The sequence below is a fragment of the Scatophagus argus genome, chromosome 8, assembly GCF_020382885.2.
Source record: "Scatophagus argus isolate fScaArg1 chromosome 8, fScaArg1.pri, whole genome shotgun sequence".
NCBI classification, from domain to species: domain Eukaryota; kingdom Metazoa; phylum Chordata; class Actinopteri; family Scatophagidae; genus Scatophagus; species Scatophagus argus.
The window spans coordinates 24276690-24299706 of NC_058500.1; the positions used below are offsets into that span (position 1 = coordinate 24276690).

Here is a 23017-nt window from a genome sequence, read left to right on the forward strand (position 1 = left end):
AGTGGCTAAAAAGCTGAAAGCCTGTCTGTGCTTCTGGACTTTCAGGAGTGTTTACTTGGAGAGAAAGTTCAAATGGGACGCATGAGCTTCCAGTGAGGTCCTTCATGCTACAGACAGCAGAGGGACGGGCATATAGCAGCGGTCTGCACAGGAAGTCAGGAAGTTGAACAAGTAAAGTTGAGTTTCCAACAGAAGCTATGCAGAGGCAGTGAAGAGGGTACAAGCACAAAGGGAAGAGACCGGAGGAGTGAACCAATCTGTGAAATGAGGTGATCAGACAGAGAAACCTAACGCAGCACTGATGGTGGATGAGCTCATTTTGTTCATTGACTGTGGAATCAATTGTTCCAATCAAGTCCAACAAAAGCACAGAGAAACTTTGAGATAACTGAGACCATAAAAGGAAAAGATGACCTGATTATTCTGCAGTGGGATGCAGGAAGTTTAATGGCAAAGAGATAAAAACACACAGAGAGGGGGATGGGCGGATTGGGGAAAGGAACAGAACTGGAACGGAACCTGAACCGCTTGTTAAGTGGACGATACACATTAAGTGTTGTCTTACAGTTAGGAGGGAAAGTGATGTGCACATGTTATAACAAATAACATGTTGAGGGCTGATTGTCATGATGACAGCGCGAACTGAAGAGTTCATGGAGAATAAAAATGTTTGCTTACACGACAGAAGTTGTATAAGAACAAACGGGGGAGGCGGAAGTCAGTTGTTTATGAGCGAACATTTTCAGTCTGTGACGATCCGTTTGAATTTGAAATATTATCAGAGCCAATGACGAAGTACTAAAAACCTGTACGTCGTCTGCGTCGACGTTCAGAAACAGCAAGGTGAGTCGACTTATTCCTCATGTAATCATTTGTCTTTAGAGGTCAGCATGTTAAACATATCACACTGAGGCCAGCTGTGTGTGTGTGTGTGTGTGTGTGTGTGTTTAAATATTACGGAAGCCCTTTGAGTTGAGTTAATATGTGATCCAGACGCTGTGAGTTATGGGTTCACTCAGCTTTAAAGCACAAAGTGACTTCTTGAAAGTCGTATTTGTGTTAAATCGATACATTTAGATTCACATGTGAGACAGTCTGCCTGCATTGATCTCATGAATAAATCGGCTTCACATCAACACAGAAATTCCATTCGCCTCTACGCGGTTTGTAAGTGGGAACTGGTTTGACCAGACAAAGCAGGCGGGGCTTTAGAGCAATGAAAGCGAAAGAAAATGACTCCGTTCAGGTGTTGAACAGCTTTTGTTTGTTCAAAGTACACGAAATGGATCGGGAAAGAGATCTGAAGTGCTGTGCGCCGTCGTTAGGAGAAGATTTCTAAAAACATCAGAAACTGACGGATTTGGTTTTCTGTCTGATATTGTAAGTTTTTATGATTCCAACTGATGATTAATTCAGCTCGTACTTGTCCATGTGTTTATGTATTTAAAGTAATTCTATACTTTGGTGTTTATCTTCTGTGTTTCCTTGTTTCTTGTGTTGTTTGTCACTTTTTGTGTGCTGTCTTCTTCTTGAACAAGAGGTTGTTGGTCTCAGTGGGACCAAACTGGTTAAAATGGGTTAAATAAATCAAACAGATGAATAACTTTTCCCATTGATTCTTAGAGCAGCAGCAGTTACAGCTCGGTGTCTGTGTCTCGGTGCGTTGATTGTCGCTGATTTGATGCGGTGTTTGGACTGCCGCGACACCGGCGAGTGTGCGGTTTGCTGCGCAGCGCTGTTAGAATGTAATGTAATGCAAACGGCTCATCATTAAGTGTGGACTGTGTGTTAGCTAGGAATTTATTTTTCTCGTTCTGTATATTTCAGTTACAAGAAAAAATACTAAACTTTCTTCAGTAAAATCAAGAAACGCAAACCTTGTTTGGAGACCTTTTTTAGTTTGTTCGCTGGCTGTCTAACTTCACGTAGTCACGTGGTGTGAGGACAGCACAGTGTGTGTGTGTGTGTGTGTGTGTGTGTGTGTGTGTGTGTTTGTTGTTTTGTCCTCAACTGACTTTCATTCTTGTCTCACCTCACCGTTTGTACAAGTGATCCTCAGTGGCTTCATTGGTGGTGACTCTCAGTTCTGCTTCTGTTTTGGACACAAATGCTTAATATCTAACCAAAGACTGAAACCTTTTAATGATGTCTTTTCTTTTTGTTTGTTTCACATGTAGCAGATAGAGATCAGACTCACCACGTTGTTTCCAGACTGGCTTTATTCCTCATTCATGAAATCTGTCTGCTTTAGGCCCCAATGTAACAAATAACTTTTTAGACATAGGAATTAATAAGCTAAAACTTCCTTAATCGTCAGTTGCATCAGTATCTTGTAACTAACAATTCACATGACAGATGGTGCAGCTTCTGACTGAACACAGTTGTCTGTGCTGAGCTTAAGAATGACTTGATGTCAGGATTAGCACACACGACACAAATGTTGCTGTGCTTTTTCTGCTCAGTCTGAGCTCAGATGTTGACACAGAGGAAGAGCTTTGAACTACGTGTTGGGAGGGAATTAATCACATCAACCAGCTGTTGCTTGGATGACTTTGTTTACTGTGAAATATGTTCCTCGTAGTGATGAATTACTGGCTGTTGTGTTTTCCTCTCAGCTCCATGAAGTGTCTCAGTCACTGTTTGGGTTCAGTGTCAGCATTTCCAGCAGAAGCAGCCATTATGAATGAAAGGGCTTGGAGAAACCCGACACAACAACCTGACCTGAACCCACAGTAATGCAGCAGTCGTATTAGTCCAAAAAATCACATCTAATATTCCAGCACTGCCAGAGACTGTTTGGCTGCAGTATATGTTTGCATTTATTTGGCTGATAAGACTTACTTAGTCAACAAGTATAAGATACAGTTTTAGTTGTGATGGAAGCTGCTACCTGTAGTCCTGTCTGTGTTTTTATGAAACTAATTTGCAACAGCAAACACATTTCGAAAGGAATCGTGCAAAAATGCATATTCTTCTCCTGGTCTGGATAATTCAGAGTATCCAGGTCAGGATTGTTTAATGTTCGAAATATATACTCATTTCTTTATTTCCAGGAAGGAGGAAATCAGGCATTTGTTGGGGACTATTTTCACATTAATTCATGTTGAGGCTCTGCTTAGTATTTGTGGCTGCAGCAGAGTTGGGCGGTATCCAAACCTCCTCCACATTCTACCGCGGTACCGTGACCCGGGTTTCCGTTACAATCTGCTGACATTTTCAAAATGTCTGGTGAAAATATTCCCTGCAAGTACAATTTGAATTTTGAAGCAAAGAAATTACAAGTGAGGACAAGTCGGCTGCAGCTGCAGCCCCGCTCATGGATGCCACAAGTGCGCAACAAGACGCCATCGCTTCTCTGTGATTATGGAGGCTTGAACTTCTCAACAGCGAATTTCTCATTAGAGACTTCAGCGAAATCTACCCTGATCTTTGTCACTTTGTTAATATAGTTTTATTACATATACAGGCTATTTCAAACGCATAGAGCGAACGGACTTTATTATTTCAAGTTGGCAGCACGCCGCGTGATTAAAATGGTGAGTCAGTCCAGATGTGTTTTTTGTTTGCAAATAGTTTTTATCTGAGAAGAGTGCCTTCATATTCATGTTAAAAGAGCGCAGCCTTGTAGTATTTATTTTAGATGTTACGCACGGGAGTCAGTTGACGGCACTTATTTTATGTGACACAGCCTGTGTAAATAGAAATAGAAATAGAAATGTGGGACGGCTGTTTGTGAGACATATTTCCGTCCAGGTAGCTCGTTCTGGGCATCCAGGACTTTTACCATGTCCTTAAAGGACGTTTAGTATCTTGTCAGTGCATCAGTACAGGTTTGTACTTTGTACCGTCGGCTGCAACAGTCTGTTGATCCAGTTGCTGTTGGTCCTGCATCGGTATCAGCTGGAGGCGTTGACACTGATGTGTTCATGGTCACCTTTTTATTGCACAATTTACAATCCTTCTGGGGAAGTCGTGTTCTTCTTAGGGACCAGGTCTCTTGTGCGACCAGCCGTCTTTCTCTCTCTCTCTCTCTCTCTCTCTCTCTCTCTTCTCTGCGCTGTCACGTCAGGACGTCACGTTCACAAACTTTATTGAACGTCTCCAAAAATAAAACATATTGTACTACAAAAGTAAAACTGAAAATTCAACCACACACGACATTAAATAAATTATGTTTAATATTTAATCCATATCTCCTACATAAGACCTTGCGGTTTACCACATTACATTATTACCCTGCAACCCTGGGCTGCAGGATGGTGTGTGTGGGTCGAGTCAGAATAGAAACGAGAACAGTTTGGTTTCTGAGTCTAAACAAGAGTGTGTGTTTGTGGGATTGAGGTGACACGTCAGCCAGTGCAGCAGTGTGGCCCACTGATATGTTTTCATACATGAGTTTTATTAGAATTTTGTTGGTTTGTATTTTTGTCATGAAATTGTTGTGAGCACAAATGAAACATCTCATCATAAGAATCATTTCTGTTTTAGTAACAGCAGATAAATGTTGAAACTAACTAGACTGCAGTGAGTGTGTGAAGTGATCAGCAGAGGGGAATAAAGATGGCGGCTTTTCAGATGTGACTGTGGCCAAAGGTGTCATACACAGACATGCTGACATTTAACTGAATTAGATTAAATAATTTCAAATAATACTGACATTCAGAAAGGAAGATGGAACATGTCAGTGTGAGTCTGATAGTGTTATCTAGAGAGCTGAAGAGACGACTGCAGAGGTGGAAATGGCTGAGACTCTGAGAGATGTTCACTTGCTGGTCACATGGAAAACAGAAGAACAGAAACATGAAGTGCTGCATATTGGAAGGATGGAAAATGTTCAGTGAAAGAAGGATTCCAGGTGAGAGAAGAGTGACGTGTGTGGTGACATGTACACCTGTGGATGAAAGCTTGGAGAGACTCAAACATGGTTTTCTTATGTGTGGAGATGTGAGTAGAATAAAGATACTGCAAAAAGCAGTTAGTGGCTAAAAAGCTGAAAGCCTGTCTGTGCTTCTGGACTTTCAGGAGTGTTTACTTGGAGAGAAAGTTCAAATGGGACGCATGAGCTTCCAGTGAGGTCCTTCATGCTACAGACAGCAGAGGGACGGGCATATAGCAGCGGTCTGCACAGGAAGTCAGGAAGTTGAACAAGTAAAGTTGAGTTTCCAACAGAAGCTATGCAGAGGCAGTGAAGAGGGTACAAGCACAAAGGGAAGAGACCGGAGGAGTGAACCAATCTGTGAAATGAGGTGATCAGACAGAGAAACCTAACGCAGCACTGATGGTGGATGAGCTCATTTTGTTCATTGACTGTGGAATCAATTGTTCCAATCAAGTCCAACAAAAGCACAGAGAAACTTTGAGATAACTGAGACCATAAAAGGAAAAGAGGACCTGATTATTCTGCAGTGGGATGCAGGAAGTTTAATGACAAAGAGATAAAAACACACAGAGAGGGGAATGGGCGGATTGGGGAAAGGAACAGAACCGGAACGGAAACTGAACTGCTTGTTAAGTGGACGATACACATTAAGTGTTGTCTTACAGTTAGGAGGGAAAGTGATGTGCACATGTTATAACAAATAACATGTTGAGGGCTGATTGTCATGATGACAGCACGATGGCAGCTGAAGAGTTCATGGAGAATAAAAATGTTTGCTTACACGACAGAAGTTGTGTAAATGACCCCACAAAAGGTTCATTATTTTAGGTGAATTTTCTTATTAATATAAAGGCTGATATGCATTCTATTTTTGATACTGCATTTGTAGCTACACTCGTTCTTGAAAAAGGCCACGAATCATACTGATGTCAAGATTCATCTTTTTTATTTTCTCCTCATTCTCCTCCGACGACAAACAATCTTGAGACACCGTGAAAACTGAAACATAAAAGTCCAAATGAGGCTAATGCCGCTCAAACTAACAAACAAAAATACAGTCCAAGTGGAAATAACCAAAATAATACACAGGCAAACAAAAGTATATTTACCGTGTGCGCCTCTAGAACATAGTGTAGTCACCTTTTTGTGTTTTCTGACCATGCGCTGCCATATCCAGACTCTCTTTTCTCAAAGCGCGGGCTCTCCTTCTACCCACAATTCCTCATACAACAAATCATGTCTGTACATTTCAAAATAAAATCACATTGGAACTCTTCCGGTCTCTTTACTCTCACATTTTTAATACTCTAAATTGTTTATGAACTCATACTTATTTATTAACCTTTTTAAACCATTTCATTAACTTATAAAACACTGTCTCAAACAGTTACACTCCCACCAATTACTATGATTTATGATGACCTTTAACCTCGAATAAATCAAGTAATTTCTCAAACAATATATAAAACAAGTATGAGGAAGGAACTCTGAGATCGAGAATGGTTTTGTATCTCTCAGTACATATTACATGTTTTGGTAACTATGGAAAAACCTTTAGTTACGTTCCACTAACACAACAAGTTTATGAATAGGACGCTCAATGATGGATGGATTAGTGAGCCTTTGACCTTCCTTTCCTAGTTTTTTGTTACCTATTTGTATAGTGGCTTTACGCACCAGACCATCATCATCTGTACAAACATTTAACACTCTTCCCAATCTCCATTCATTGCGAGGAGATCCCTCTTCTCTGAGAATGACAACATCTCCAATCTTAACATTGCGTCGTGGAGAATGCCACTTTTGCCTTAGAGTGATGTTTGCTAAATATTCTTTCTTCCACCTACACCAGAATTGTTCAGACAAATATTGCACTCTGCGCCACCTTTTCTTAGCGTACAGATCTTCTGCCTCAAATTTTCCTGGAGGCGGCAGAGGGACAGAGGTCTTCATAGTGAGCAAGTGGTTTGGTGTAAGTGGTTCTTCACCTTTGGGATCACTGATGCTGTCATTAGTGAGTGGGCGACTGTTTATTATTGACATGGCTTCATAGAAAAATGTTCTCAAGGATGCATCATCCAACCTCCCAACACTCTTTGAGAGGGCCCATGTCATGACACTTCTCACTGTCCTAATCTGTCGTTCCCATACACCTCCCATGTGACTAGCATCAGGTACATTCATGACAAGGTCACACTGTTTCTCTGCTAAGTAAGCAGCCACTCTATCTTTGTCCATTTCTTTTAGAGTTTTTGAGAGTTCATTTCTAGCCCCTGCAAAATTTGTTCCCTGATCTGATCTGATCTCTCTTACAGGTCCTCGGATAGCTACAAAACATCGCAAAGCATTTATGAATGCATCCGTTGTTAGATCCTCAAGCATTTCAATGTGAACGGCTCTTGATGATAAACAAGTGAATATCAGACCGTATCTCTTACTTTCCTTCCGACCCTGCTTAGTTGGAAAGGGTCCAAAGCAGTCCATCCCACAGAATGAGAACGGTGGTGAGGGGTCAATACGGTTCACAGGTAGGTCAGCCATTTTTTGTGTTTCTGTAGGCCTGCGAGCTCTTCTGCATGGGACACACTGTTTGATTTGATTTGCCACAACTTTACTGCCACCATGAATCCAGTAGCCATTTGCTCTCAGTTCATTGAGGGTTTGACCTCTGCCTTGATGCTGAGTTCTTTCATGACAGTAGTCCAGGATCAGGCGTGTGACGACACCATCTTTTGGTAAGATGGCTGGGTGTTTCTGATGAAGAGGTAAGGAAGCTGCCTTTAATCTCCCTCCCACCCTGAGGACACCCTCCTGCAGCACTGGATCAAGCTGAAACAACTGATTATTATGTGACAATTTTCCCTGCCTAAGCTTCTGTATCTCCTCTTTGAAGGCATCTCTCTGTGCTAATCTCACAAGCACTAAACTAGCCTTTCTCCTTTCTTCAACTGTTATGAGCTCTGGTAATTTGTCCTTTTGTGCTAGCCGTAGGATTCGAGCTACAACATTCAATGCAGTATGCCACTTAGAGAATCTTTTGAATCTGTCTAGGAAGTTCTCTTCCTTGACAGCACTGATTTGCAGTGCTTGTGTCGTTTTTATCTCAGGATCTCCTACCATAAGCTCAGGATTTGTTTTTGGTGTGGCAATTTCTCTCTCCCAGAGGAATTTTGGCCCAGTAAACCAATTGGAGTTGATCAAGTCTGCCACTTTGAGGCCTCTGGAGGCATGATCAGCCGGATTTTGGTCAGTATCAATATAGTACCACTGGGCTGGATCTGTTGAGTCTCTGATTCTCTGTACTCTGTTCGCGACAAAAACGTGAAACCTACGGGCTTCATTGGCAATGTAGCCTAGAACTATCTTGGAGTCAGTCCAAAAGTATTCCTGATCAATTTTGAGTTCCAGCTCCTCTTTTAACATGCTACTGACTGCTGCTGAGACCACAGCAGCTGTTAACTCAAGTCTTGGTATGGTTACAACCTTTGTGGGAGCGACTCTGGCCTTGCCTATGATCAAAGAACAATGAACTTTGTCCTCACTCACCACTCGGATGTATGAACATTGACCATATCCATGGCTACTTGCATCTGAAAAGTGATGCAACTCGACTCTCTGAACGTTTCCCAAAGATTCAGGAGCAAAGCATCTTGGGATGTGAAGCTTTTGCAGGTTCTCCAGATCATTCAGCCAATTTTTCCACTGTGGCTCTAAGTCTTTGGGCAGTGGTTCATCCCATGCTATGCCCCTTTTACACATTTCTTGTAGCACTTTCTTTCCCAATAGGAGAAAAGGAGCAAGGAAGCCAAGGGGGTCGAACACAGAGGCTACAGTTGAAAGAATTCCTCTCCGCGTTGCTGGTTTTTTCTCTAGGGATACACTGTAAGAGAAAGTGTCACTGTCCACATTCCATTTCACTCCCAACACAGTCTGGACAGGAAAGTCTCCATGGCTGAGATTCACATCATGAACTCCACTGGCTCGTTCACAGTCCGGAATTGACTCCAAGACTTCTCTGTCGTTGGAGACGAACTTGTGGAGATGCAGTTTCCCCTTTGCACACACAGCCTGTGTCTCTTTCACTAGTTGGAGGGCCTTCCCTGCCGTCTCCACACTGATGAGGCCATCATCAACATAAAAATTTTTCTTTATGAAGTTGGCCGCAGATGGATACTCCCTTTCATTTTCATTTGCTAGGAACTTCATCCCATAATTGGCGCAGCCAGGGGAGGACGCTGCTCCAAAGAGGTGAACCTTCATGCGATATTCTTTTGGCTCTGAGTTGGTATCCCCCTGTTCCCACCAAAGAAACCGCAAGTAATTTCTGTCTTCTCTTCTTACATGAAATCTATGAAACATTTTCTCTACATCACAAATGATAGCAACTGGATGTTTGCGGAATCTACAGAGAACCCCTGACAAACCATTTGTGAGATCAGGTCCTGTCAGTAAGTGATCATTTAGAGCTGTACCCTCATATTTAGCAGAACAATCAAATACAACTCTAATCTTCTCAGGTTTTCTTGGGTGATAGACACCATGATGTGGTATATACCACACATTTCCATCCGGGGGTAAGCCTTCCGCCTTCTCTGCTTCTCCACCTTCAATGACACCTGCCATGAATCTAATATAATCCTCCTTGAATTTGGGATTCCTCTCAAGTTTCACTTTCAGGTGCTTCAGTCTCACCAGAGCCAGGTGCTTGTTTTCTGGTAGGTGTGGACGTGTTTTGAAAGGAAGAGGCATTTCCAGGTGACCATCTGAGTTCTGCTGTATTGTCTGGTTCATGATCTGCATGAACTGAATATCATCTTGTGATATGGTCTTATCTCCATAATTTGTGTCTCTGAAATCAGATTCAAGGACTCTGAGAACAGCAGCTGGTGTTAATGATGGAAGCTCTTTGACGGACACACGATGGCAAAGACCTGTTACCTCTGTGGACTTAGCAGTCTTTGGTGAACTTCCAACAATACTCCAACCCAAGTCAGTCTTAATGGCATATGGCTCTTCATCACCACCTGTAATAACATGTCGTGGTGCTAGTGCCCTACAACAGTCATAGCCTATTAAGAGTCCAACTTCACAGTCTAACAACTCTGGTATTTCGTGTGCTATAGCACTCAGGTGCTTCCACCCTTTTGCTGTTGCAGGTGTAGGAATGTGTGTGCGTTCAAGTGGGATGAAGTCTCTGGTGTATGCAGGTGGCAAGTTAACAAAGCTATTTAAAGCAAACCCTCTGACTCTAAGACCACTAACCCTGTCACTCTGAACAATGGAATCTTTTCCCATCATAGTGGTAAGTTTTAGCTTGACCGGCTCTAACCCTGTCCCCATCTTCTCACACACCTCTTTGTCTACAAAGGTAGTGCTACTCTGCGTATCTAACAAAGCATACACCAATGTCTCTGTTTCAGGAGTTGTGACTGATGAGAGCCACACAGGCACTATCATGGATGTGCTCCCACCATCACCTTTGTCTATGGAGCAAGAGAGTGAAGATGACTTCTCTTCTGCTTGCACAACAGCATGGGGAGACGCGTCTGAAGAAGTGCTGCGGTGCTCATGCAACGGTGTTGGATGCTGTTTTTTGCATATGCCACAGGTTGCCTTGTTTCTGCAGTCCCTTGAATTGTGTCCTTTCTTAAGACAACCAAAACACAGATTTCTGTCCAGTATGAATCTTTTCTTTTCTTCTGGTGACTTATTGGTGAGTGCCTGGCATTTGTGAATGGAGTGACTTTCCTTACAGTACATGCATTTAACTGGACTGGGAGAACTGAATGGCATGTTTAACCTCTTTGAGTCATTTGTCTCTCTTGTGCTGTTCTCCACAGAGCCTTGTGTTTTCATCACTGTGTTGGATTTTTCTGATTCCTTTGTATTTGTAATGAATACATTGGCCTTTGGCCGCTTCATGTCTCTGGAAGGCCTTTCTTCAGATGATTTCAAGGCATACAGGGATGTTACAGGGTTACATGCCACATCTGCCTCATGAGCCAAAAACTTGGCAAACTCTTCGAAACTGGGATATTCATGTGTTTCTTGCAGCTGTTTTGTTACATGTCGATTCCAGCGTGATGTCACCCAATCGGGGAGTTTTTGTAGCATCCTCTGATTTTCTTCACAATCATTCAATACCTGAAGACCTTTAATGTGTGGCATGGCATTGCTGCAAGCAGTCAGGAAGTCACTGTACTGTCTGAGTTTAACAGAGTCTCTCGAACTTATCTTTGGCCAGTTATTCAGTTTTTCTCTATATGCACACTGGATTACAAAGGGATGGCCATAGCGAGCATTCAATGCCTCCCATGCTTGGTTGTATGCTTCTTCATCCTTCCTGTAGAAGCTTCCTTCCAGCACTGACCGTGCTTCGCCGTTGATGTACTTCTGAAGGTAGAACAATCTGTCAGCTGGATTTGTGCATCTACTTTCTATGAGTGCTTTGAAACTGGTGCTCCACTCTATGAACTTGAGTCTCCTGAGAAGACCGAGGGCTCGGGTGCTGGAAGTCTGGTGAGTGCCATTGCGTCATGTATTGCTTGAGCTAAAGAAATGTTTTTGCTTACGTTGTTAGATTGTTCATTGTTTTGATGCAATGGTTCCTCTCTTATCCTTTCAATTTTGTTAGACACAGGAGGACAGTGACTCACACCCACTCCAGGGACCTCATCCGAGCCTGCTTCAGAGTAAGCTTTCATTTTAGCAGCTATTACTTGAAGGTCTCGCTGATCTTCCAGTCTTTTCAGTTCTTGCCTTTGTGCAGCAATTGCCTCATCCATTTCAATCTCTGCCTTTTTGGCTGCAAGTTGTGCGGCACAGTCCGCTCTTTTTACTGTGATACTTTGCTGTTCTGATGAGCATCTCGACTGGCGACTACAAATGGAAGCTTCGAGGACTGAGGCACTAAATATCAACTGTGCGTACTCTCTGTCGAGCATCATGCGCAATCTTGCATTTTCTGCCTTAGCGTTGAAGTCATCTTGCCCCACTTCACTCATCCGCACTTTCAGTAGCACCATCACATCTGCAGTTACTGCTGTGCATGAATCCATTTTACGTCTGATATCAGTGGAAGGCAGAGACTGTGCTCGGACATTCTCGTATGCATCCTTCACTTGAGCCTCTAGCCCTTCTACATCATCCATCATACAACACAAATCCTTGTCAGAGCACTCATTTTTGAGTGAGGAGCGTGCAGCTCTAATTTGCTCCTTCCATTTGTCATATAAAATAACAAACTTATTCTCCTTTTGAGCGATCTCTTGTTGTTTTAGCTCCAGCATTTTGGGAGTTAACTTTCTCTCTCGCGAGGATTTACGGGGTTCAACATTGGAGGTTGGCTCTGTTACTGATACCCTTTGAATTTGTATTTTAGCATTGATATCATCAATAAGTGTCTTTAGTCTGTCTATTTCAGCCTCATCAATCTGAGATTTTAACCGTTCATTTAATCTAGCTAACTCTGCTTCAAGGGACTCAACATGTTCACTAAGACCCCCACATTGTGAATTTTCGCTGTGGACTGACATAGCAATGAAACAGAAATGTTGAACTCTTAAGTCAAAATACACAGAACATTCATATAATATTAAACAGAAACATTTAGCAGTTCACTCAAACATCTGTTGCTTAATAGTCTCTTTCAACCTTTAAAATATCTATACACTTTCAGGTTGATACTCTCAAATCAAATGATTATTGCAGAGCTGCTCTCGTCTGCCTGAGGCTGGAGACCATACCAGCTGAAACCAGGTAAGGATATACGAAGAGCCGTAGCACCTGCTGGTCGACGATCCCGTCCTCTCCCTTACAGCAAGCCGTGCTCCGGTGTTTGACGATGCCGTCCTCTCTCTCTCTCTCTCCAGCGAGCCGTGATGAAGTCGCGATGTTCCGCGGTGGTTGACGATGCCGTCCTCTCTCTCTCTCGTCGGCTCCTGGACGTTCCGGCCACACGTCGCTCTAGCGGTCTTGCTTCCGGCGCGTGTCGGACATTTGCAGCTCTCGTCTCTATGTCTCTTGGCCGTGTTAGCGTTACGTTTTCACTGTAGCTACACTCGTTCTTGAAAAAGGCCACGAATCATACTGATGTCAAGATTCATCTTTTTTATTTTCTCCTCATTCTCCTCCGACGACAAACAATCTTGAGACACCGTGAAAACTGAAACATAAAAGTCCAAATGAGGCTAATGCCGCTCAAACTAACAAACAAAAATACAGTCCAAGTGGAAATAACCAAAATAATACACAGGCAAACAAAAGTATATTTACCGTGTGCGCCTCTAGAACATAGTGTAGTCACCTTTTTGTGTTTTCTGACCATGCGCTGCCATATCCAGACTCTCTTTTCTCAAAGCGCGGGCTCTCCTTCTACCCACAATTCCTCATACAACAAATCATGTCTGTACATTTCAAAATAAAATCACATTGGAACTCTTCCGGTCTCTTTACTCTCACAATTTTAATACTCTAAATTGTTTATGAACTCATACTTATTTATTAACCTTTTTAAACCATTTCATTAACTTATAAAACACTGTCTCAAACAGTTACAGCATTAATGTTTTCTTATTAGCAGTAACTTTGGTTAATGTACAGAGGAATCATATGTCTTTCTATGCACTGTTGAAAGAGGAGCTTTTATTTTGACAGGCTTGATGTCGGTCTACTGCGCATGCTACAGGAATCTTACCGTAAGGCTACAGCGCTCATAAGAAATAGTCACATAGTGCAACCTGAGCTAATGTTTTCAGTTTCTGACCCGTAATGAGGCACAAACTCTTACGGTGGTTTTAGTTTATGCAACGTTCAATGTACCAAGTTTGAGTGACAAAATAAAAACCCATAAACTTAACCAGCAGTTGAAGATCATTGCCACGAAAATTACGGGGACCAGTACAAGTTGTATAAGAACAAACGGGGGAGGCGGAGGTCAGTTGTTTACGAGCGAACATTTTCAGTCTGTGACGATCCGTTTGAATTTGAATTATTATCAGAGCCAATGACGAAGTACTAAAAACCTGTACGTCGATGTTCCGAAACAGCAAGGTGAGTCGACTTATTCCTCATGTAATCATTTGTCTTTAGAGGTCAGCATGTTAAACATATCACACTGAGGCCAGTTGTGTGTGTGTGTGTGTGTGTGTTTAAATATTACTGAAGCCTGTAGAGTCCTCTTGTACCACTTTTGCTGCCAGTCTAGCAACCAGTAATTGAAAAAAGCGAGTGAAACCGAATCTTCTTTTTGAAGGTTTACTTAAAAAACACAAAGAATACACATACATTAGACTCGATATGGCTCGGGTGTTGCTTCCGACGTCTCTAGCTGCAATTTCACCTTACGTGCAAGCAGTGGCAAATGACGTAATATTGTCGGAAGCCGAAAATACATAAAAGGTTTTTATAAGTTCAAACGTTACTAAATTATGCATTTTGAAAAACTCAATAATTATGAATTCTTATGAAATTACTTTAACTATATTTTAACCTTTTTAACTAACTTATTATTACAAATGAATTAACTCTTACTGGCTCTTACAAAGCCCTTTGAGTTGAGTTAATATGTGATCCAGACGCTGTGAGTTATGGGTTCACTCAGCTTTAAAGCACAAAGTGACTTCTTGAAAGTCGTATTTGTGTTAAATCGATACATTTAGATTCACATGTGAGACAGTCTGCCTGCATTGATCTCATGAATAAATCGACTTCACATCAACACCGAAATTCCATTCGCCTCCACTCAGTTTGCAAGTGGGAACTGGTTTGACCAGACAGAGCAGGAGGGGCTCTTCCAGCGCATTAGAGCCAAGGGAGAGAAAATGACTGCTTTCAGGTGTTTGACTGTTTTGGTTTGTTCAAAGTACACGAAACAGATCGGGAAAAAGATTTCAAGTCCAACTGATGATTAATTCAGCTCGTACTTGTCCATGTGTTTATGTATTTAAAGTAATTCTATGCTTTGGTGTTTATCTTCTGTGTTTCCTTGTTTCTTGTGTTGTTTGTCACTTTTTGTGTGCTGCCTTCTTCTTGAACAAGAGATTGTTGGTCTCAGTGGGACCAAACTGGTTAAAATGGGTTAAATAAATCAAACAGATGAATAACTTTTTCCCATTGATTCTTAGAGCAGCAGCAGTGGCAGCTTGGCTCCAGGGCCTCATTTCAGAAAGAGTGAAACTCAGAGTTTGTTCAGTCTGAGATGAGGGAAACTGTGTGTTTTGTGTTCCGTAAAGAGAGCCAACGTGACCTGTGGCTCAGTCACTGTGGTGATGGACTCTGAACCCTGCTGGGTGTTGGCTTTTATCTCCGACTGTCCTCCTGCTGAGGCACTTTGTCTTTTCAGTCCACATCACAGCACATATCAGAATGCACTCATTTGCTCATCATATCAGAGATCATGTGAACGTTTCTTAGCTTTCAGTTCCTCAAACCTGACTAAACAGAACTTAAAGTGACTTTACTTTGACTGAATAAATGCTCAGATCTTTTGTTATTATGTATATTTGTATTTTATTTGATTACTTTAGTAAAACAGATCTCAGAACAGTTTCACCTCATCTTCAGGAATATGTTCACATCCCCAGCAGGACAGAAACAGCCCACACTGTGTTTATGCAGACATTTCTGGCAGGTTTAGGCAGGTGAGGGCTTTTGGTCAGTACTAGAAACTGGCATCAAGGAGACAAAGGAGAAACACCAGGAGAGCCTGGAGACCCCAACACCAACAGCACACGTCCTGGGAATTACACTTTACAATTCAGAAGAAGTTTGTGTGAAGAATTTCTCTCAGCTGTTCTTGACAGAAGCTCAGGTGTTTTAAAGCACTTGTGCACCTGTTAATGTTTTAAAGTTTAAAGCTTAAAGTGACAAATCTGGCTGTGCTAACCAGGTTTAATAAGCTGTTTCCTTGGCAGTTAGTGGAATCACCACATGGATGTGTTTTCTTCAGGTTTCCAGAGGGCGTCCTTGTTCTGGATTTTACTCGTCAGCTCATCCCAAACCTCAGCGGATGATGTCTTCAGCCCTTGAAGACTGTCGTGTAAAATGACGTGCAGAAGAACATCTGTCAGAGCTGCAGCAGTGCTGATGGTAAAATAATTTGTTGTCACAGGAAGCCTTTGTTTGTTTGGCATCATTTCATAAATCAGATGCTTCTAGTTTGAAAACAGGCAGCGTCCACCAGCACCTGTGAAAGCACATTTCGAAGCTGTTTTAAAATGAATAGATAGATGGATACTTTATTGATCCTGAGGGAAATTCAAGAAGATAAAGAATAAGTACAAAAGTAATTTATTTGTGTATTTGTGGGATTTAGTGGAAAATATGTTCCACATGTGGTTTATTCTGGTGTGTCTCCATGGTAACATATGCAGACTCAACTGTTGACAACTCTGAGGTGAGACCACATCACATGAGTGTAGCTTAGATTTCATCTCTGTGCATTTTATCTGCCAGTCCACACACTGTGACTTCATGCTGTAGCTCACCTGCAACATAAACTTTGTTTACTGTCCACAGATACTTGTGATGAATGTCTTCAGAGGACGCTCCCTCACATGTCGTCCATTAGAGTATCAGATGGGGACTGAATGCTGTCCCATGTGTCTCCCTGGTAAGATCCAGTTGAATATTGAAGATGTTTTTCACTTGTGTAGTGACAGATGGAGTCTTTGTTAAACTCCAGAACCAACTGGGTGGAGGTCAGTGGACTCAGTCATACTTCCATGGTTGGTGCTGTTTGTGTTCACAAGTGAAATGCACCTTCATAGGACTCCATGTCACTGGAGTTTTATTTCCACAGTAAAATAGAAAGCAGCAGATACAGAACAGAACAGCATGATGAAAGTGAAGCTAATAGGAGGCCACTGTAACTGTGGATGGTGTCATTTTCTCTTTCTGTTACGCTGCAATCAATGTGTATTTCATAATCATAAGTTGAAGAAAAAAGTTGCTTTCACTTCATTAGAAATATTATATGTCAAGAAATATTTTTATTTCAACAGGATTTCGAGTTGCCACACACTGCACAGAATTCAAAAGTACTTCCTGTCTGCGTTGCACTGAGGGAACCTTCATGAATCATCATACTGGTCTTCTACAGTGTTTCCCATGTACAAGCTGTGATGCAGGTAGATTTTTGTGAATATTTCCTGACTGTCAATAGAAACCTGTGACCTTAAAGCTTAGATTTAAAGACGCTGAGTCAGCTTGTTGCTGCAAGTCCCCCTGGCAGGGCTGTCTAAGAACTGATCAAACTGAAGTCTGGTTCTCATGTTGATAAGGTGACTGTGCATTACTGAAAGCCCAGCTAAGGCTTTGCTAAACTCTGTGTTTTCCTCAGTTTTTAAACAGCAGTTGGCAGGTTGTTGTCAGTGGGACTTGCAGTGATGACAGCGCTGACCTCATGTCTCCTTTTTCCTGCCACAATGAACTCAAATGTCCACTGGGTGGTTTGTCCAGCTGGATTTATTCTCCACTTTATAAAATCATACTGGACCAGTCATTCATGCATATTCAGATTCATAAACAACAGCAAGTCTGTCACCTTTGCTAAAGATGTTCTACAAACTAAAGATGGTCTTTACATCAGAAAATAATAACATGTTGCTCTCATGTAGATAAACAAACAGAACATAAGACTCATAGCTCATATCCTTGTCTCCTCTCTGTGTTGACAGCTTCTGGTTTGAAATTAAAAACTTCATGTACAGCAACATCAGATGCTGTGTGTGAGCCACTGGAGGGATTCTACTGCATGGACTCTGCAGAGGAGGGCTGTCAGGCAGCAGAGAAACACTCAAGCTGTCAGCCAGGACAGTACATCAGTCAGAGAGGTTAGTTTGCTTGTGCTGACTTTAAGATGATCCATGGCATAGTTTGAGTTTCAAATCAGAACACCAAACAGGGAAACAGCTGTAATGATTACTTGATCATCCAGGCTGGAAGCAGAGACGTCTGACCACCAGATAGCAGAAATGAAGGCCCAAAATAAAAGAAAAAGTCAGTCAGAAGTGGCAGGCAGTCAGCCTGTAGCTGTCAGAGATGGAATGATGAAAGACCAGCTGACTGCACAGAGTTAAACCACTGAACCCGATAAGTTCCAATGTGCAGTGCAGCCAAAGGAACAGAAGCATCATTTTAATAGTGTGAGGTGCTAGAAGAAAACCTGTGTAGAAAGATAATTTCCTGGATAATACGCTCCATCTTGGTTTTTACACTGGCTCTATTCAGTCAGGGATGTGTTCATTTCTAACAGGGGGTGACCCAGTGCTTTGGGTTCTGGTTGCCTTAACTCTGTTGTCATGGAGCTCACTTTGTCCTGGTGTTTTTCCAGCAGCACAGCCAACACTGAATTATCATAGAAATATTACACTGCAGACACAAGTCTGTTTCTGTCATCCTCTCACTATTTTGCAACTGCGTGTTGTCACTTGGATCATGAAGGTGACACGACTCTACAATGTAATATGCTAGGCTGACTGGAACATGTGAAAGGGAAATACACTAGTTTAAAGCTTCTTTGATTGGTGGGAAATCACTGCAGTTGTTCACCTGTGTGACCTGTGGATCACTGTGTTGCAGCTGTTCTAAACAGCATGTGCTGCAGGGTGTCAGTGTGGGCAGCAGGTATGAGGACAAAGAAAGCCAAGACACAATAGATCGATCTGATGTGATGACTTTAGCCCACTTAGTCCAACACAGGCCCTTTTCCACAAGCTACTCGATCCACGAGGTCCAAAGGTCCTGCTTCAAAAATATGATGTTTCCATGTCTAACTTCCTTCAGTCATATTAAAGAAAAAATAACTGCAAGGTTGCAACTCTTGATGTTGATGTGACTCAGTGTGTTGAAGTTGCTGGAACCACAGAAACACTCAGTCATGTGTTTTCCATGTGTGTTGCACACGAGCACAAGAGTCCACATGCCAGCCTGCACAGAGCACACAGAACAGACAACAGACAAGTGTAGTTATGGTCTGTTATGAAGTTATTCACTGTCATCAGGGAGTTCGCTTTTTAGCATACTGATTGGCAACAACTGTAACTTTTTCAATCATACTTGTTATAATAATCATACTTGTGTTAAAAACCTGTGAGTCCTGAGCAGGTGTTTCATTTGAGGGGACAAAACACAGCAGAGCTCAGCAAAGAAAGGACTGCGACTTGATTTAACTGCACATTGTGGCTGTGCACAGTGTGAACACAAAGAAACTCTCCAAAACGAGTAGTGGAGCATTTCATGGAGCAGCAGCTTCTTCCTGTGTGAAGGAAAACAAAAAGACTGGCAGCAGGATGAGCTGAAGGGACACTGACAATGACAGAGGCCTACAGCTGTAGATGTCTTCTAGTGCAGGACACTGACAGTTTCTTGACAATCTGCTTCTTAACTGGTACCAGCAGGTTAGCATTCATTTTATTTTTTCAACATGTGCATGAAGCAGTGAAGCTAATGACAGTTGGATCATTTTAGTGTTCAGTTTGTTCAGGAATCTGGTGTGAATCAAAGTCCCATCAGGCTGTGAGTGCTGAGCTGCACTACAACACCTCATCAGACCTCAGAGAATATCAACAGGATTTGTTCCTCAAATATGACAACTTGGGACTGGAAACAAATCAATGTTTTTTAAATCCACTGACAGGACGTTTCAATATTTGTCATTTGCACAGGAACAGCATTAAGAGACACTGAGTGCTCTGACTGCAGTGAGGGAACATATTCTGATGGAACATTTCCATCCTGTCAGCCACACACACAGTAAGTGAAGCTTCACATCAGATGGCTCAATTGTGACATCAGCAGGGAGTTCAAGGTGTCTCCAGATGTTCCTGTAAAAAATGTCCCTCTGTCCTTCCAGATGTGAATCAGTGCATCGTCAGCTGATAAAAGCAGGGACTGTTTCAACTGATGCTGAATGTGGAGAGCAAAGTTCAGACAGCACAGGACTTGTGGTCGGTGTTAGTGTGCTTGTATTTCTTATAGCAGCTGCAGCTGCAGCAGTTGCATGGTGGCGTATCAGAAAGAGGAAAAGCAGTGAAGGTATGATTCATGTTTACACAATAAAAATATGAAAATGTTTTTGATGGATAATATTATCTTTCACATCATGAAGTTATTGATTCTTGTGTTTTTCATCGATAATGTTTTATTACAAAAACAAAAGCAAGACAACAGTGAGGTGAGTCTCACACTCTGCTGTTGTTACTAACAAGTCTGTTTCACTGCATGTACAGAAGGAGCTACAAGTGATTTTTCTAATTAATAAGATGATGTCACTCATTATGAATTTTTCTCAAAAAGGAACCTGTGCATGAGTTGCAGCTGAATCAGTGCTGATGGTTCGACAGCCATAGTAACAGCAGCAGGTAAGACAGCAGTGTGTCCTTCATTAAAATGTCCATCAGCTGTCCAGCTGAGCAGCGTTCTGTGGTGTGTTTATGTGCAAAGTGTTGCTGTTTCAGCTCAATATTTTCCTCTCCTCAGGATGCAACAGTTCATGTGTAAACATGCAGACTGTTTTGGACACTGCAGAGGAAATGTTGTCTACAATCCAGTTATATTCATGTTATAATCATGATGGGACATTGTCTTTGCAGTGCACAGAAATGAACTCAGCCCAGAGTTTCCTGTACAGAACTGCTGGTCTGCAGTGGATCATCATCTCACACACATGTTGTGTTGTCACTGTGTGACAGCTCCAGGCTCCTCATCCAGCAGATCCCTGAGGAGGAAAGTCTCAGTCAGAGTGTTTCTGTGATGAATTCCAGTAGGTCATCTTCATGTTGCTGTACGTGATCTCCTGTGGGGGCCACACAGAGCTCACAGGGGGACCTGAACATCAGACAGACTGAAAACTTTATCTGTCATAAAGAACAATCAGCTGGAACTGAGGACGGAGACTCTCAGTCCTGAACTGCAACAGGAAGGGACAAATGTTTGCTTTGACTGATGGCCAACAGACTGGATCATGTGGGTGGTGCACATGAAACCCCAGGTGAGTTCAGGTGCAGGAGAAAAGCAGCAAATAGTCAGAAGAGTCCATGTGCTGAATATTCCAAGTTCACAAGACATCATATTGGTATGCAGTTTGTGTACTGAAGCCCCACAGGGCTGTGAGCTGAGCCTGCATGACACGACTGCTGAACTCATCCTCCACATTCCCTCATTGGACACTTTGCTTTTGTTTTGTACTGCATGATGATATAAATGTATTTTTTCATTGTCTTAGTTTCTTTACAACACCTGAATTTCCTTTTGGTGAGATCATTGGAGGATTCTCTTAATTTTAAGTATGACAACATGGCAAGCAGTCAGTGCATTTATAAAATGCACCAGAATACAATCCACATGTCTCTGGCACGTCATGTTTAGTCCACTTTTTATTTATTTTAAACTCGGAAGTATACTGACGTAGCAGCTTCATTCACAATATAGCTGAGCTAATACAACAACAGAAAAACCAGAGGACACAATCATACACATTGTAAGTAATAGGCTATTAGATATGTTGTAGACAAAATGTTTTTTATCCATCTTTTCTAGTAAATGTTTCTCAAAGTTCACCTTGGTTTTATCGAAGATGATCTGTATAATTTAATGACACCTGGTCTATGTCATTGACTTCAAATGATCAGTTCTTTAGGAAACCTAACCTGAACAAATGTACGGTAGGCTTTTTTGCCTCTGTGAGGTCATGTCAGTGATAGACATGTTATTACTCCAAGCTGAACTCAGCTATTTGCTGAATCATGCATTCTTTTTGTTACTTATTTCATGACCATATTTATTCATTTGAACAATTCCAACAGCAACAGCGCTTCGCGCCGCTTCAAGCGCCACATGTTCTCCCTCTGTATCTGGATACTTCCTGCCTGCAGCACCGAAGGACTCCACGAGAGACGTCTGTCTTGCCCGAGCAGCAGCACCTGACTCTGCTCTCCTTTTCTGTCATAATCAGAATCCCGTTATAAATGTCTCGCGTTCTGTGTTGTGGTTCAACCTGAGGTGTATCACAAGGTTTGTTATGTTGCCACAACTCTTAACCGTTTTCCACAAACATCACAAACCCCGTCTTGGCTGTTTGTGAAGCTCAAATATCTCCAGACACGACGCCATTAACGCTCTGCCATTGCGTCTACAGACTGATTGACGCATTACGCACTTACCCAGTTCCATCCGCTTGTCATTTACATCTCAATAATTTATTTACTTTCCACTGTGTTTCTGTTAATCGTATACATTACCTCAAATGACTGATTGAATTGATTGAGTATCGATATTTTGATTTGAGAATCGATTTTAGAGCATAAAGATCTGGTATGGAAGGTATCGATATTTCAGTATCGATCCGCACCTCACTAAAGAACACGGCAATACAACCAACGCTCCTCGGCTCAGCTTGGCCTGGTCGGTCGATGATGATGTAAATGTTTTCTTTGACAGGGTTCGTCGCAGTCTTCACCATAGACATAATAAAGAGCACGAGAAATGCGGCATTCTACCATAAACTATCACAGCAGCAATATGCCTGAGCACTGTGCGGCGAATTGCCGTCCAAATCGGTGGACTATTTAAAACAGGGCTCGGGGGATTACTTTTCACAAGTACGATTGGACATTATTGGTTGTACTTTGTGAATAGAATATTACTGTACTGTATTTATGTTCACCAGCAAAATCAGACAACACAACATCTGACTGTAGACTAGTTTGCAAACATTCTCTGCATTTAACCCACCCAAGTGACGTGCACACACTCCATCTATCTTCAGCTTCCCGATTCATCTAGTAGGTGTATCATCATAAGACTATTAGCATTCACAAATGTAAATATTCTATTATCAATCATATTACTTTTCAAGTATTATGCTTCTTCATTTTAGTGGGAAAAGGGCAGGACTACCTCCAGCCGAGCCTCTCAGGAGGCCCCAATAACTTCAACCTCACACCCACAACCTCAGCCTAATGATGTGAGTATTTCTGTTTTAAAAATCATATCTTAATGGTCCTGGACATACTGAAATCTCACTTATTTGCTAGCACTCATATTAAACACACTCACAAATAAACCTATACACACACTGTAGGAGTCAAATTGGTTATTTTCTATGTTCACAAGTGTCACAAGTGTATGCATTTCTGC

General features: G+C 42.0%; 1 protein-coding gene across 8 annotated transcripts; it reads left to right on the top strand.

The window, feature by feature from the left end:
- Positions 1 to 729: 729 nt before the first annotated feature.
- LOC124063905 (tumor necrosis factor receptor superfamily member 14-like) lies at positions 730 to 21438 on the top strand. 8 transcript variants are annotated; one of them, XM_046398042.1, is made up of 9 exons: positions 4648 to 4855; positions 5023 to 5246; positions 15828 to 15967; positions 16397 to 16490; positions 16882 to 17007; positions 17557 to 17712; positions 19546 to 19633; positions 19734 to 19915; positions 20473 to 21438. In XM_046398042.1, the coding sequence occupies exons 3-9, from the start codon at positions 15923 to 15925 to the stop codon at positions 20631 to 20633; spliced, it is 852 nt and encodes a 283-aa protein (XP_046253998.1). In that variant the 5' UTR covers positions 4648 to 4855; positions 5023 to 5246; positions 15828 to 15922; the 3' UTR covers positions 20634 to 21438. The 8 variants fall into 8 exon arrangements, with proteins under 8 accessions (XP_046253996.1, XP_046253995.1, XP_046253999.1 ...); XM_046398045.1 differs by lacking the exons at positions 4648 to 4855; positions 5023 to 5246 and adding exons at positions 13489 to 13930; positions 20177 to 20241 and having other exon boundaries at positions 20360 to 20616; XM_046398044.1 differs by lacking the exons at positions 4648 to 4855; positions 5023 to 5246 and adding exons at positions 13489 to 13930; positions 20177 to 20241 and having other exon boundaries at positions 20473 to 20613.
- The last annotated feature ends 1579 nt before the right edge of the window (positions 21439 to 23017 follow it).

What these genes read in the sequence shown, in the direction of transcription:
- LOC124063905 (XM_046398040.1), top strand. Translation starts at nt 15,923, where the DNA reads ATGACGTGCAGAAGAACATCTGTCAGAGCTGCAGCAGTGCTGATG. An exon ending in GAGCTGCAGCAGTGCTGATG is followed by an intron (nt 15,968 to 16,396) that starts GTAAAATAATTT and finishes TACTGTCCACAG; the next exon opens with ATACTTGTGATGAATGTCTT. An exon ending in CTGTCCCATGTGTCTCCCTG is followed by an intron (nt 16,491 to 16,881) that starts GTAAGATCCAGT and finishes TTATTTCAACAG; the next exon opens with GATTTCGAGTTGCCACACAC.